The 16314-nt window shown below is 49.3% G+C and overlaps 1 protein-coding gene across 16 annotated transcripts in view; it reads left to right on the top strand.

The window, feature by feature from the left end:
* Positions 1–16314, top strand: part of rap1gapa (RAP1 GTPase activating protein a) — a 529693-nt gene that overhangs the window by 281210 nt on the left and 232169 nt on the right. The window contains exon 1 of one of the 16 annotated variants that reach the window (XM_073032353.1): positions 6312–6513. The exons of the other annotated variants lie outside the window; for them this stretch is intronic. Coding sequence (XP_072888454.1) covers positions 6431–6513 — 83 coding nt within the window. The 5' untranslated portion in view covers positions 6312–6430. Of the gene's footprint in view, positions 1–6311; positions 6514–16314 lie in introns of those variants that run through there. 16 annotated transcript variants of the gene reach the window in all.

Here is a 16314-nt window from a genome sequence, read left to right as displayed (position 1 = left end):
GAAAGTGTGGCTCAAAGGGCCAGAAAGGCCTATTCCACGCTGTATCTCAACGAATAAATAAATAAAATATATAATAAATAAAAATAAGTCTATAGATTGTGTAACACACACAAAATGCTGGAGGAGCTCAGCAAGCCAGCCAGCATCTATGGAAAAGAGTAAACAGTCGATGTTTCAGGCCGAGACCCTTCAGCAGGACTATAGGTTGTGGAGACAGTCCCGCTTAATAATCGCAAATGTGACGTAATCTCAACTAACTAAGAATAAATGTACAAACTGAATCATTCTTCTGTTCATCTGGGAGATCTTGGACAGACCTCCCAGAGCTGAAAACAAAGAAAGTATTAAAAGAAATAGAGAAAGGAAATAAAGCAACCACTGGCCTAGGAATTAAAAAATAATTCCAAGGAAAGATTTCACTGGAAACATGCAGAGCAGCCAATCATATCTTCGTTGTAATTTTTCGGGAATGACTCGAAACAGGAAAAGTGCCCGAGGTTTGGAGAGCAGCCAATGGAGTAAGAAAGCTTTAAATAGTGTGTTGCAGAATGTCCAACAGCTGTCTCCACAGTCAGAATCAGGTTTAATATCACTGTCGTACGTCATGAAAGCTGTTGTTTTGCGGTAGCAGTACATTGCAATACATAATAATAAAAAATCTACAAATTACTGAAAGATATACAGCCCTGTGCAAAAGTCTTAGGCACGTTTATGGCAAGGGTGCCAAAGACTTTCGTTCAGTACTGTAGTAATTTTATGTATTGCACTGTACTGCTGACACAAAAAAAACCCCAAACCCATACGTGAGAGATGATAAACTTGATTCTGATATGGGTCTCTATTGTGGACTGAGAGTGGGAAGGGGGCAGGGAGAGGGGAATCATGGTTGGGAAAGGGGGAAGGGCGAGAGGAAGGAGCAGGAAACATCAGAGAGACATTCCATAATCAATTGTTTGGTGTCTCAGGGCTGGGTGTATTTGCATTTGTGCCACCCGCCCCTGGCATTCGTTCTCTGCCACCCGTCTCACCCCCCACCCCCCCTGCGGTGCTCCACCTTCACGGTTCCCAACATCCTTTGCTCCCACCAGATTTACAAATTTGCTCTCAGCTCCACATTGTCTAATACAGTACCGTGCAAAAGTCTTAGGCACCCTAGCTACATATGTCTGCCTAACACTTTTGCACAATGCTGTACATGTTTTAAATATTTAAGTAGTGCAAAAAGGAGTGAAAAATACTGAGGTAATGTCCATGTGTTCTTTACCCATTCAGAAATCTGATGGAAAGCTAAAAACATTGAGTGTGTGTCTTCAGGCTCCTGTACCTCCTCCTCGATGGTACCAATGAGAAAGGGCATGTCCTGGGTGATGGGGGTCATTAATGATGGATGCTGCCTTTTGAAGATGTCGTCGATACTGGGGGGGGCAAGTGCCCATGACGGAGCTGGCTGAGTTTTCAACTTTCTGCCGGTTTTGCCAATCGTGCGCAGTGGCCCTTTCGTACCGGATGGTGAAGCAGCCAGTTCGAATGCTCTCCATAGCACATCTGTAGAAGTTTGCTAGAACCTTTGGTGTCGTACTAAATCTTCTCAAACTTCTGAGAGTTCTGGGAAAGATGGATAATGGGAGGTGAGGTAGGAAGGGAGAAGGAATATACTTTGGAACAGAGATTCTGCGGAGGTGACTTGTTTAATTTTCAGCCAGATTTGTGGCCCACTGTGATGGATCCTGATGCTCGTGTGATTCAGCAGTTAAGAATGAGATATAAATCTTGTTGCTTATGATAATTTTATTAAGTGTTATAAGAACAAAGGAGAGATATAAAGAAGCACCTTAGCTCACCAAGTGTGTTGCACGTTGGCCACAGAGTAACACTGTTTCGTTTGGTTGTATTCATGGGAACTTGCGTACGGCTGACAGTTAAACTTGAACTGAAGCAAGGAGAGAGGGAACAGAGAAAGAGAGACAAAGGAAGGAAAGAGCAGCTGAAGAGAAGGAACACGGGTGGTTCATTATCCATTTCACTGGTGCTGAACTCAACTTGAAGTTGAGAGCTTCAAGTTCGGAAGAGTGAACATCACCAACTCCGTTCCTTGGAGCACCATAGACAAGAGAGTTCACCAATTCCTCTGTTTCCTCAGGAGACTAAAGAAGTTTGCAAGTCCTTGTCGAAGCTTGTCAACTTTTATCAATTTATTTTTTATTCCAGCGATACAGCACGGAGCAGGCCCTTCCGGCCCAATCAGCCACACTGCCCAGCAATCCACTGATTTAATCCTAGCCTAATCATGGTACAATTTCCAATGACCAATTAACCGACTAACCGGAATGGCTTTGGACTGTGGGAGGAAACCCATCTGCACATGGGAAGAGCATTTAAACTTTCTTACAGAGGGTGCCCGCATTGACTCCAAATCTGATGCCCCAGGCTGTTATAGATGCTGCATAGAAAGCATCCTATCTAGGTGAATAACGGTTTGTTATGGCAGCTACTCTGCATGCGACCACAAGAAATTGCAGAGTTATAAGCAAGCATAGGAAAGTTAAACCGCTCAGCAAATACACAATTCTACACCCTAAGCCAACACAATCCGGAGTCCGTTTATATTAAACTGCTGGAGCGAGCTGTTTGACATGTCCTCTAGATGCTGGGGTGGCTTAACAACAATGGAAATCCTGCTGCTAAGTGTGTCAGACCCCACTGAAAGTCATGAGAAACAAGGCAAATGGATTGAAGTTTGAAAGAAAGCCTGGAATCTCCATCATACAGGGATCTCTGTTTTAACGTGACCCAGTTCAACAGAGTGTAGGCTGCTTCCTCATCCCACCCTCAATGTAAAGCCAACCCAGGCACACTGCCAAGTGCCTTGGCAAAGTGCACTGGTTACTATGAATCATGTCTGTGTTTCTGGTCTGATGCTCAGTTCTTGCCCGCTCACTTTGCCTACGAAGTTAACCTCTTCTACAGAGAGCGCAGCAGAATAAATCTGCCTGTGAGTTCAAAGACAAGTGTGAGGGTTTGACAAAGAGAGTAGGACTTACACAGTGAGCGGCAGGGCACTAAGAAGAGAGGATCTGGGAATACAGATCCTTAATTCCTTTAAAGTGACATCACAGGTAGATAGGGTCATAAAGACATTGGCCAAAGTACAGGAATTGGGATGTTATGTTGAAGTTGTATAAGAAATTGTTGAGGCTAAATTTGGAGTATTGTGTACAGTTCTGGTCACCTACAAACAGGGAGGATGTAAATAAGACTGAACAAGTGCAGGGAAAATTTACATGCATGTTGCCAGTACTTGAGGACCTGAGTTATAGAGAAAGATTAAATTGGTTAAAACTTTATTCCCTAGAGTGTAGGAGAATAAGAGGAAGATTTGATAGAGGTATACAAAATTATGAGGGGTATAGATAGGGTAAATGCAAGCAGGCTTTTTCCACCGAGGCTGGGTGAGACCAGAACCAGAGGTCATGGGTTAAGGGTAAAAGGTGAAATGTTTAAGGGTGAACCTGAGGGAGAGCTTTTTCATTCAGAGGGTGGTGAGAGTGTGAAATGCACTATCAGTGGAAGTGATTATGCAGATTTGATTGCAGCATTTAGAAGAAATTTGGATAGGTACATGGATGGGAGGACTATAGAGAGCTATGGACCAGGAGCGAAGTGATGGGACTAGGCAGAATAACAGTTCAGCATGAACTAGGTGGGATGAAGGTTCTGGCTCTGTGCTCCAGCACTCTACGTGTTGCTCCTGACAGCGTCTGAACACCAAGGACACGGATCACAATCTCTTAATCCTGACTGGATGTTCTTGCAGTGGAGGGGAATGTTGTCAATATTCGCAGGTAATAAGTGAGTCTGACAGGTTCAAACAACTCCTGCTCCCTCACTCACTGGTAAGGAATTTCCCAGTGAGGAACTGGACCTTCAAGGTCTAATAATCCCATATCTGATCCTGATCTGAGGCTGCAAGGTAGTCCTCTCTAAAGTAGAACCAGGTTGTACAGGGGAGACCAGTTGACTGTCCTGTTTCTAAAACACCAGAAATGTTGGAAATCCAGAGCAACAGCCACAAAATGCTGGAGGAACTCAGCAGGTCAGGCAGCATCTGTGGAGAGCGATATCCTGCCGACATTTCAGGCTGAGACCCTTCATCAGGGCTGGGAAGGAAGAGCGAAGAAGCCTGAATCAGAAGATAGAAGGAGGGAGAGGGTGACAAGCTGGCAGGTGATAGGTGAGACCAGGTGGGGGTGAGGGGTAAGGTGGCTGGGTGGGGGAGGGTGATGAAGTGAGAAGCTGGGAGGTGATTGGTAAAGGGCTGAAGAAAAAGGGATCTGATAGAAGTGGACCATGGGAGAAAGGGAAGAAGGAGGGGCAGCAGGTGGAGGTGATAGGAGGGTGAGGAGCAGAGAAGGGCAAAGAGGGGAGCCAGAATGCAGAATGGAAAAAAAAAGAGAATGGGGAGGGGGAGAAAATATCAGAAGTTGAAGAAATCGACGTTCGTGACATCAGGTTGGAGGCTACCCAGACAGAATATGATGCATTGCTCCTCCAACCTAAGTTTAGGCTCATCGCGGCAGTAGAGGAGGCCATGGACAGACCCTTTAGCCACCAACCTTGTCACACAAATGTAGCCTGATTAAAAACCTTTAATAGGGTGTGTGGAAAATTTAAAGTTATGATGACCCTTCAGCATTTTGCATGCAAGTTGTTCCATGCCTGTGCTACACCCTGGGATTCAGACAGCAGTTGTCGTCTGTGATAGACCATTCAAGGCCTGGTGCCTGTGACCTTAGCGATATCCGTGGGTGCCTGCTCCAGTCAGCAGAGAGCGACAAATCATTTTTCAGAATAAATAACCACAGCTGAGCACAAGGAATGTTGTATGTATCGAGTAACAAGTTATTTGTGTTTCAACTATAAAATTAGCAATCCGTGGTGATGTTGCAGGTACAGCATGCAGTGGTGAGGCTTCTGAACAATGTTTCCTCTCGCACTGACTGTGAACATTTCCCCCGGCTCCGGCTTCGTTGGCTGGGTTACTGACTGGAGTGGAGTGTGAATCTATTGACAAGAAGTTAACGTCCATCTCTCAACAGCTAGTTGTTTGTTGTGTGTGTGCGTCTGCCCTGTCAATCTGCATAGTTCCATCGGTCTGAGACTGTGATTACAGAACTCTGTCCGTCCCACAGTTACAGATCGAGTTACCTGCTTGCCTTCTGAAGGATCCACTCTAGACAGTTAACACAAGAGATTCAGCAGATGCTGGAACTCTCGAGCAACAGGCACAAAACGCTGGAGGAACTCAGCAGGTCAGGCAGCATCTATGGAGAAGTTTGGGACTGAGATCCTTTCTCCCATGGTCCACTCTACAGTATTCTCTTCAGTCCTTTACTTCTTTCACCTATCGCCTCCCGATGTCTTACTTCACCCCTCCACCCACCTTGTTTTTGCTGGAGTGGCAAAGGCTGAGGGAGATCTGACAGGGGTTTGTAAGAATATGAGGGACGTAGACACAGAACATACCTTTTTTCCCAGGGTTGAAATGTCTAATACAAGAGGGCATGCATTTAAGGTGAGAGGGGGTAATTTCAAAGGAGATGTGAGGGGCAAGTTTTTTACACAGAGATTGGCGAGTGTCTGGAATCCACTGCCTGGGGTGGTGGTAGAGGGAGGAACATTAGAGACTTTTAAGAGGTGTTTAGATAGGAGCATGAATGTGAGGAAAATGGAGGGATATGGACATTGTGTAGGCAGAAGAGATTATTGGCCATTGTATTTCTAATTTAGTTGGTTCAGCACAACTGTGGGCTGAAGGGTCTGTTTCTGTACTCAACCGTTCACCCACCCACCTTCCCCCTCACCTGGTCTCACCTATCACCTGCCAGCTTGTTCTCCTCCCCCTCCCTCCACTGATTCTGGCTTCTCTCGCCGTGATTTCCAGTCCCAGCTTCGACAGTTTACTCCCCTCCGTCGACGCTGCCTGACCTGCTGAGTTCCTCCGGTACTTGGTGAGGGTGCTGCTCTTCAGAGTGTAGCTGGCTGCTCTCTGACGACGACGGGTAGGTGGAAGGGTTTAGTCAACGTTCCACGGGAAGCCCCACCCTCTCCCTTTGTGAAAGCGAATCCACAGCCAAGATATGGAATTGGAGGCATGTTTTAAAAAGCTGCAATTTTATATTGCGAGTGAGTTTTGTCAGAGGTGGGAGGTGTAAATGAGAGAATGGGGCCCTGTCAAACCCACCCCCTTACCTCGCTTTTAGCAAGGATAGCCTTCCTGTAAAAGTTGGGAGCTGTTTAACTCTGAATCCTCACGCAGACAGAGTGTGAGTGAGTTATCCAGCAGCACACCCCCACCCCCCGGCTCCTAGGATAGCAGCAGAGGCCGTGAAAACCTGCACCGCTGTGTCAGCCCAGCTGGGTCAGTGCGGACATGCCTGGCAGGAACATGAAATTCAGAGCCTTGGCAATTCTAATCAGTTTGCTTCACCGGGCAAGGAGGAGGAAATGCTCAAGGTAGAATGTTTGATTTTCCACTTTGCCGACAACAGTTCATTTTAACTTTGCAAAGGTCCGAGTGCTGTCAGTGGTGCTGTTCAAGTAGACAGTGTTTCTTGGTTGGTTTCTGTACAAGCCAGGTACCGAAAAACTGCATTTTGTTCTGAGAATGAAATAATTAGCTCAGCTAGTGGTATTAAACCACAAAAACTCTCTAGGGCAGCCTTTACTTTAAGCACAATAACAACAGGTACGTGGAAACGTTGAGAATCAGGTTTAATATCATTGGCATATGGCATGAAATATGTTGTTTTGCAGCAGTACAGAGCAATATATAATAAAAATTATAAATTACTATAAGAAATGTATACAGAAAAATTGAATAAAATAAATGGTGCAAAAAGAGAACAAAAATACTGAGGTAGTGTTTACAGGTTCATGGACCGTTCAAAAATCTGATGGCAGAGGGGAAGAAGCTGTTCCTGAAACACTGAGTCTGTATCTTCAGGCTCCTGTACCTCCTACCTGACGGTAGCAATGAGAAGAGGGGTGTCCCGGGTGATGGGGTCCTTAATGATGGATGCCATCTTTTGAGGCATCGCCTTTTGAAGGTGTCCTCGATGTTGGGAGGCCAGTGCGCATGATAGAGTCATATCCATGTTGGACATTGGCAGAAGGTGGGCAAATGAGCATGGCCACTGTCCACTTCTCCGTACGAGCACCAGGAAGGAGGTAGAGGGAGCCTTGGTTCTCGCACCACCAGGTTTAGGAACAGTTATTACTCCTGAACAATCAGGCTCCTAAACAATGTAAACACAGATGCCTTGTGCAGGAAGGCACAGAGTCGACTGTACTTCCTAAGAAGGTTGGCGTCATTCAATGTCTGTAGTGAGATGCTGAAGATGTTCTATAGGTCAGTTGTGGAGAGCGCCCTCTTCTTTGTGGTGGCGTGTTGGGGAGGAAGCATTAAGAAGAGGGACGCCTCACGTCTTAATAAGCTGGTAAGGTAGGCGGGCTCTGTCGTGGGCAAAGTACTGGAGAGTTTAACATCGGTAGCTGAGCGAAGGGCGCTGAGTAGGCTACGGTCAATTATGGATAACTCTGAACATCCTCTACATAGCACCATCCAGAGACAGAGAAGCAGTTTCAGCGACAGGTTACTATCGATGCAATGCTCCTCAGACAGGATGAAGAGGTCAATACTCCCCAATGCCATTAGGCTTTACAATTCTACCGCCAGGACTTAAGAACTTTTTAAAAGCTATTATTAATGCTTTTTGAGATAGTGATTTAGATGCATATCATATTTTTTACTGAGTTAAGTATTGTATGTAATTAGTTTTGCTACAACAAGTGTATGGGACATTGGAAAAAAGTTGAATTTCCCCATGGGGATGAATAAAGTATCTATCTATCTATCTATCTAAGTAGTGCGCACATCTTTTGCTACTAGCCCATAAAGGAATGGTTATCACCCTCCACCTCGTTAGCATGTATGTTTCACGATCATACACAATTGCATTTCTTTTTCCGGTGCGGACAGTGTTGACAATGTGGAGCTTGTGGTGATTTGCCTGTAGGTTGTAGAAGTGGCTTATTTATACTGCTTTTATTGAAAAAATTATTGATTCTCTATGTTGAATTCCAACGAAGCAAAGGGTGTGGAGCGCAGAAGGACTTGAGTTCATTTAAAGCGGAATGGCTGAATGAAAGTTTCCAGGTCGGCTGTTTGTCTGTGTTGTGTGTGGTTTTTCATTGGTTCTATTGTGTTTCTTTGTATTTACTGTGAATACCCGTGAAAAAGAATCTTGGGGTTGTAGATGATGGGATATATGTACTTTGATACGTTTACGTTGAACTCTCTGTATCTTGGTGCAAGAGGTTCTGCTGATGCTGGAAATCCCGAGGAACATGGCACAAAATTGCTGGAGGAACTCGGGCAGAGCCAGGCATAGACACTTCATCACATCAACTGTTTATCTGCTTCTGTAGATGCTGCCTGACATCCAGCATTGCGTGTGTGTTCATGCAAGAGTCTTTGTTGGACGGATGCCTTTCATACAATATCGGAGATTAACTTTGTCACATGTATATTGAAGCATTGCTTGAGTCAACAATGTCCGAGGATGGGCTGGTGGCAGCCCGCAAGTGTTGCCATGCTTCCAATTCCACATGCTTATACAGTACAGGCAACTTGGGGTCAATTCCCGCCTGTGGATTTCCTCCCACAGTCCAAAGACCTACGGGTTAGTAGGTTAATTGGTCATTGAAAATTGTCCTATGATTAGACCAGGGTAAAATCCTGAGGATTGTTGGGTAACGTGCTTCAAAGGGCCAGATAGGCCTATTCCATGTTGTGTCACAATAAAAAAAACTGATGGCATGAACATTGATTTCCTTGAGTTATGGTAATCACACCCCCTTCATCCTTCACCCTTTCTCCATTCCCCATTCTTGTTCCCCTCACACCTCTTCTCCTCCTCACTATCACACCCCTCTGATTCCCTTTCTCCTGCCTTTCTCTCATGGTCCACTCTCCTTCCCTTCCCCAATGGTCCACTCTCCTCCCTTTCTCCCATGGTCCACTCTCCTTCCCTTCTGCCATGGTCCACTCTCCTTCCCTTTCTCCCATGGTCCACTCTCCTCCCTTTCTCCCATGGACCACTCTCCTTCCCTTTCTCCCATGGTCCACTCTCCTCCCTTTCTCCCATGCTCCACTCTCCTCCCTTTCTCCCATGGTCCACTCTCCTTCCCTTCCTCCATGGTCCACTCTCCTCCCTTTCTCCCATGGTCCACTCTCCTTCCCTTTCCTCCATGGTCCACTCTCCTTCCCTTCTCCCATGGTCCACTCTCCTCCCTTTCTCCCATGGTCCTCTCACCTTCCCTTTCCTCCATGGTACACTCTCCTTCCTTTTCCTCCATGGTCCACTCTCCTTCCCTTTCTCCCATGGTCCACTCTCCTTCCCTTTCTCCCATGGTCCTCTCTCCTTCCCTTTCCTCCATGGTCCACTCTCCTTCTCTTTATCCCATGGTCCACTCTCCTTCCCTTTCCTCCATGGTACACTCTCCTTCCTTTTCCTCCATGGTCCACTCTCCTTCCCTTTCTCCCATGGTCCACTCCACTTTCCTCCATGGTCCACTCTCCTTCCCTTCTGCCATGGCCCACTCTCCTTCCCTTTCTCCCATGGTCCACTCTCCTTCCCTTTCTCCCATGGTCCACTCTCCTTCCCTTTCTCCCATGGTCCACTCTCCTCCCCTTCTTCAATGGTCCTCTCTCCTTCCCTTTCTCCCATGGTCCACTCTCCTTCCCTTCTGCCATGGCCCACTCTCCTTCCCTTTCTCCCATGGTCCACTCTCCTCCCTTTCCTCCATGGTCCATTCTCCTCCCTTTCTCCCGTGGTCCACTCTCCTTCCATTCTGCCGTGGTCCACTCTCCTTCCCTTCTGCCATGGTCCACTCTCCTTCCCTTTCCTCCATGGACCACTCTCCTTCCCTTCTCCCATGGTCCACTCTCCTTCCCTTTCCTCCATGGTCCACTCTCCTTCCCTTTCCTCCATGGTCCACTCTCCTCCCTTTCTCCCATGGTCCTCTCTCCTTCCCTTCTGCCATGGTCCACTCTCCTTCCCTTCTGCCATGGCCCACTCTCCTTCCCTTTCTCCAATGGTCCACTCTCCTTCCCTTTCCTCCATGGTCCACTCTCCTCCCTTTCTCCCATGGTCCTCTCTCCTTCCCTTCTGCCATGGTCCACTCTCCTTCCCTTTCTCCCATGGTCCACTCTCCTTCCCTTCTGCCATGGCCCACTCTCCTTCCCTTTCTCCCATGGTCCACTCTCCTTCCCTTTCTCCCATGGTCCACTCTCCTTCCCTTTCTCCCATGGTCCACTCTCCTTCCCTTCTGCCATGGCCCACTCTCCTCCCTTTCTCCCGTGTTCCACTCTCCTTCCATTCTGCCGTGGTCCACTCTCCTTCCCTTCTGCCATGGTCCACTCTCCTTCCCTTTCCTCCATGGACCACTCTCCTTCCCTTCTCCCATGGTCCACTCTCCTTCCCTTTCCTCCATGGTCCACTCTCCTTCCCTTTCCTCCATGGTCCACTCTCCTCCCTTTCTCCCATGGTCCTCTCTCCTTCCCTTCTGCCATGGTCCACTCTCCTTCCCTTCTGCCATGGCCCACTCTCCTTCCCTTTCTCCAATGGTCCACTCTCCTTCCCTTTCCTCCATGGTCCACTCTCCTCCCTTTCTCCCATGGTCCTCTCTCCTTCCCTTCTGCCATGGTCCACTCTCCTTCCCTTTCTCCCATGGTCCACTCTCCTTCCCTTCTGCCATGGCCCGCTCTCCTTCCCTTTCTCCCATGGTCCACTCTCCTTCCCTTTCTCCCATGGTCCACTCTCCTTCCCTTTCTCCCATGGTCCACTCTCCTTCCCTTCTGCCATGGCCCACTCTCCTCTCTTTCTCCCGTGTTCCACTCTCCTTCCATTCTGCCGTGGTCCACTCTCCTTCCCTTCTGCCATGGTCCACTCTCCTTCCCTTTCCTCCATGGTCCACTCTCCTTCCCTTTCCTCCATGGTCCACTCTCCTCCCTTTCTCCCATGGTCCTCTCTCCTTCCCTTCTGCCATGGTCCACTCTCCTTCCCTTCTGCCATGGTCCACTCTCCTTCCCTTTCTCCCATGGTCCACTCTCCTTCCCTTCTCCCATGGTCCACTCTGCTTCCCTTTCCTCCATGGTCCACTCTGCTTCCCTTTCCTCCATGGTCCACTCTGCTTCCCTTTCCTCCATGGTCCACTCTCCTTCCCTTTCCTCCATGGTCCACTCTGCTTCCCTTTCCTCCATGGTCCACTCTGCTTCCCTTTCTCCCATGGTCCACTCTGCTTCCCTTTCCTCCATGGTCCACTCTGCTTCCCTTTCCTCCATGGTCCACTCTGCTTCCCTTTCCTCCATGGTCCACTCTCCTTCCCTTTCCTCCATGGTCCACTCTCCTTCCCTTTCCTCCAAGGTCCACTCTCCTTCCCTTCTCCCATGTTCACTCTCCTCCCTTTCTCCCATGGTCCACTCTCCTTCCCTTCTGCCATGGTCCACTCTCCTTCCCTTTCCTCCATGGTCCACTCTCCTTCCCTTCTCCTATGGTCCACTCTCCTTCCCTTTCTCCCATGTTCACTCTCCTCCCTTTCTCCCATGGTCCACTCTCCTTCCTTTTCCTCCATGGTCCACTCTCCTTCCCTTTCTCCCATGGTCCACTCCCCTTTCCTCCATGGTCCACTCTCCTTCCCTTTCTCCCATGGTCCACTCTCCTTCCCTTTACTCCATGGTCCACTCTCCTTCCCTTTCCTCCATGGTCCACTCTCCTTCCCTTTCTCCCATGGTCCACTCTACTTCCCTTTCCTCCATGGTCCACTCTCCTTCCCTTTCCTCCATGGTCCACTCTCCTTCCCTTTCCTCCATGGTCCACTCTCCTCCCTTTCTCCCATGGTCCTCTCTCCTTCCCTTCTGCCATGGTCCACTCTCCTTCCCTTTCTCCCATGGTCGACTCTCCTTCCCTTCTGCCATGGTCCACTCTCCTTCCCTTCTGCCATGGTCCACTCTCCTTCCCTTTCCTCCATGGTCCACTCTCCTTCCCTTCTCCCATGGTCCACTCTCCTCCCTTTCTCCCATGGTCCACTCTCCTTCCCTTCTGCCATGGTCCACTCTCCTTCCCTGTACTCCATGGTCCACTCTCCTTCCCTTTCTCCCATGGTCCACTCTCCTTCCCTTTCCTCCATGGTCCACACTCCTTCCCTTTCTCCCATGGTCCACTCTCCTAACCTTTCTCCCATGGTCCACTCTCCTTCCCTTTCCTCTATGGTCCACTCTCCTTCCCTTTCTCCCATGGTCCACTCTCCTTCCCTTTCCTCCATGGTCCACTCTCCTCCCTTCTCCCATGGTCCACTCTCCTTCCCTTTCTCCCATGGTCCACTCTCCTTCCCTTTCTCCCATGGTCCACTCTCCTCCCTTCTCCCATGGTCCACTCTCCTTCCCTTTCTCCCATGGTCCACTCTCCTTCCCTTTCCTCCATGGTCCACTCTCCTTCCCTTTCTCCCATGGTCCACTCTCCTTCCCTTTCCTCCATGGTCCACTCTCCTTCCCTTTCCTCCATGGTCCACTCTCCTTCCCTTTCTCCCATGGTCCACTCTCCTCCCTTTCTCCCATGGTCCACTCTCCTCCCTTTCTCCCATGGTCCACTCTCCTTCCCTTTCCTCCATGGTCCACTCTCCTTCCCTTTCCTCCATGGTCCACTCTCCTCCCTTTCTCCCATGGTCCTCTCTCCTTCCCTTCTGCCATGGTCCACTCTCCTTCCCTTTCCTCCATGGTCCACTCTCCTTACCTTTCCTCCATGGTCCACTCTCCTTCCTTTTCCTCCATGGTCCACTCTCCTTCCCTTTCCTCCATGGTCCACTCTCCTCCCTTGTCCCATGGTCCACTCTCCTTCCCTTTCTCCCATGGTCCTCTTTCCTTCCTTTCTGCCATGGTCCATTCTCCTCCCTTTCTCCAATGGTCCACTCTCCTTCCCTTCTCCCATGGTCCACTCTCCTTCCCTTTCCTCCATGGTCCACTCTCCTTCCCTTTCTCCCATGGTCCACTCTCCTTCACTTTCCTCCATGGTCCACTCTCCTTCCCTTCTCCCATGGTCCACTCTCCTTCCCTTTCTCCCATGGTCCACTCTCCTTCCCTTTCATCCATGGTCCACTCTCCTCCCTTTCTCCCATGGTCCACTCTCCTTCCCTTCTGCCATGGTCCTCTCTCCTTCCCTTCTGCCATGGTCCACTCTCCTTCCCTTTCCTCCATGGTCCACTCTCCTCCCTTCTCCCATGGTCCACTCTCCTTCCGTTTCCTCCATGGTCCACTCTCCTCCCTTTCCTCCATGGTCCACTCTCCTTCCCTTTCCTCCATGGTCCACTCTCCTTCCCTTTCCTCCATGGTCCACTCTCCTTCCCTTCTCCCATGGTCCACTCTCCTTCCCTTTCCTCCATGGTCCACTCTCCTTCCCTTTCCTCCATGGTCCACTCTCCTTCCCTTTCCTCCATGGTCCACTCTCCTCCCTTCTCCCATGGTCCACTCTCCTCCCATGGTCCACTCTCCTTCCCTTTCCTCCATGGTCCACTCTCCTTCCTTTTCCTCCATGGTCCACTCTCCTTCCCTTTCTCCCATGGTCCACTCCCCTTTCCTCCATGGTCCACTCTCCTTCCCTTTCTCCCATGGCCCACTCTCCTTCCCTTTCTCCCATGGTCCACTCTCCTTCCCTTTCTCCCATGGTCCACTCTCCTTCCCTTTCTCCCATGGTCCACTCTCCTTCCCTTTCTCCCATGGTCCACTCTCCTCCCCTTTCCTCCATGGTCCACTCTCTTTCCCTTTCCTCCATGGTCCACTCTCCTTCCCTTTCTCCCATGGTCCACTCTCCTTCCCTTTCCTCCATGGTCCACTCTCCTTCCCTTTCCTCCATGGTCCACTCTCCTTCCCTTTCCTCCATGGTCCACTCTCCTTCCCTTTCCTCCATGGTCCACTCTCCTCCCTTTCTCCCATGGTCCTCTCTCCTTCCCTTCTGCCATGGTCCACTCTCCTTCCCTTTCTCCCATGGTCCACTCTCCTTCCCTTCTGCCATGGTCCACTCTCCTTCCCTTCTGCCATGGTCCACTCTCCTTCCCTTTCCTCCATGGTCCACTCTCCTTCCCTTCTCCCATGGTCCACTCTCCTCCCTTTCTCCCATGGTCCACTCTCCTTCCCTTTCTCCCATGGTCCACTCTCCTTCCCTTTCCTCCATGGTCCACTCTCCTTCCCTTTCTCCCATGGTCCACTCTCCTTCCCTTTCCTCCATGGTCTACTCTCCTTCCCTTTCCTCCATGGTCCACTCTCCTTCCCTTTCTCCCATGGTCCACTCTCCTCCCTTTATCCCATGGTCCACTCTCCTTTCCTTTTCTCCTATGGTCCACTCTCCTTTCCTTCTCCCATGGTCCACTCTCCTCCCTTTCCTCCATGGTCCACTCTCCTTTCCTTTTCCCATGGTCCACTCTCCTTTCCTTCTCCCATGGTCCACTCTCCTCCCTTTCCTCCATGGTCCACTCTCCTTCCCTTTCCTCCATGGTCCACTCTCCTTTCCTTCTCCCATGGTCCACTCTCCTTTCCTTTTCTCCTATGGTCCACTCTCCTTCCCTTCTCCCATGGTCCACTCTCCTCACTTTCCTCCATGGTCCACTCTCCTTCCCTTTCCTCCATGGTCCACTCTCCTTCCCTTTCCTCCATGGTCCACTCTCCTTTCCTTTTCTCCTATGGTCCACTCTCCTTTCCTTCTCCCATGGTCCACTCTCCTCCCTTTCCTCCATGGTCCACTCTCCTTCCCTTTCCTCCATGGTCCACTCTCCTTTCCTTCTCCCATGGTCCACTCTCCTTTCCTTTTCTCCTATGGTCCACTCTCCTTCCCTTCTCCTATGGTCCACTCTCCTTTCCTATCAAATTACTTCCTCTTCAGTCTTTTGTCTTTCCCACCAATCACCTCCTAATTTCTTACTTCATCCCCCTCCCCCACCCACCTGGCTGCAACTATCATCTTCTAGTCTGTCCTCCTTCCCACCCCACCCCCACCTTATTCTGGCTTCTTTCCAGTCCTGATGAAGGGTCTCGGTCTGAAACATTGACTGTTTATCCCTCTCCATAGATGCTGCCTGACCGGCTGAGTTCCTCCAACATTTTGTCTGTTTTTTTTTCCATTTGAAGATCTGTCAAGATTCCTCTTAAGTATTGTTAGTGTGCTCTGACAAGCTGTTTTGAACGTCACTGTCCAATTCTGCTTGCTTGCTGCTTACGTACCTGAGGGATGCTCTCAGCACAGATCTGCGTCACTGATCGAGGTGTTTCACTGTGGCCTGCCTCACCCCTGTGACCCTGCTTTGAAAGGCACATTGCAGCAGACTGGCGTATCCTGGTGGTATAAACCCAACCCACCTGCACCTGACCTTCCCGCGATAGAAAAAATCCACAGGGATTTTTTTCCAGGGCAGGCAGGAGTGGAAGAAGCTGGAGGTGGTCACCATAGCAACTGACTCCTAAGAACAGCATCATCATCAGAAGCCCTTGAACCTTTGTGCCCAAGAGCAGAGAATGAGGCCATTTACAAGACCATGAGAGACCAGAGCAGAATTAGGCCATTCAGCCCATTGAACCTGCTCCAACATTCCATCAGGGCTGATTTATTGTCCCTCTCAACCCCATTTTCCAGCCTTCTCCCTGTAACCTTTGACACCCTGACTAATCAAGAGCCTATCAACTCTGCTTTAAACATACCCAATGGATTGGCCTCCACATTTGTCTGTAGCGATGAATTCCACAGATTCACCACCCTCTGACTAAAGAAATTGCTCCTCGTCTCCATTCCAAAGGTTCATCCTTGCAGACTGAAGCTGTTTTGTCCAAGTGTTTGGGTTTCTCTGTTCTGATGTTTGGTTCCAGTAACATAAAATGTGTCCAAAATTGAGAAGTGGAGAATATTTTGTGGCCGCATGGTGGCAGTTCGTGGAACACTATTAGTGTAACACCATTACAGTGCCAATGACCCAGGTTCAGTTCCTGCTGGTGTCTGTAAAGTGTTGGGACGTTCTCCCTGTGACTGCACGTGTTCCCTCCAGGTGCCCTGGTTTCCTCCCACACTCCAGAGACACGTGGGTTAGGTTTACCAGGTTGCGGGTATGCTATGTTGCCACTTGCAGGCTGCTCCCAACACAACTTCTGACTGTTAGTTGTTGGTATAAATACTGCACCTTCTTGTACATGTGACAAATAAAATCAATTCTTAAAAA

Source organism: Hemitrygon akajei, chromosome 29 (genome assembly GCF_048418815.1).
Source record: "Hemitrygon akajei chromosome 29, sHemAka1.3, whole genome shotgun sequence".
In the NCBI taxonomy this organism is placed as follows: Eukaryota; Metazoa; Chordata; class Chondrichthyes; order Myliobatiformes; family Dasyatidae; genus Hemitrygon; species Hemitrygon akajei.
Note: the sequence above shows the minus strand (reverse complement) of the source record. Positions and strands in the feature narration are given on the sequence as shown.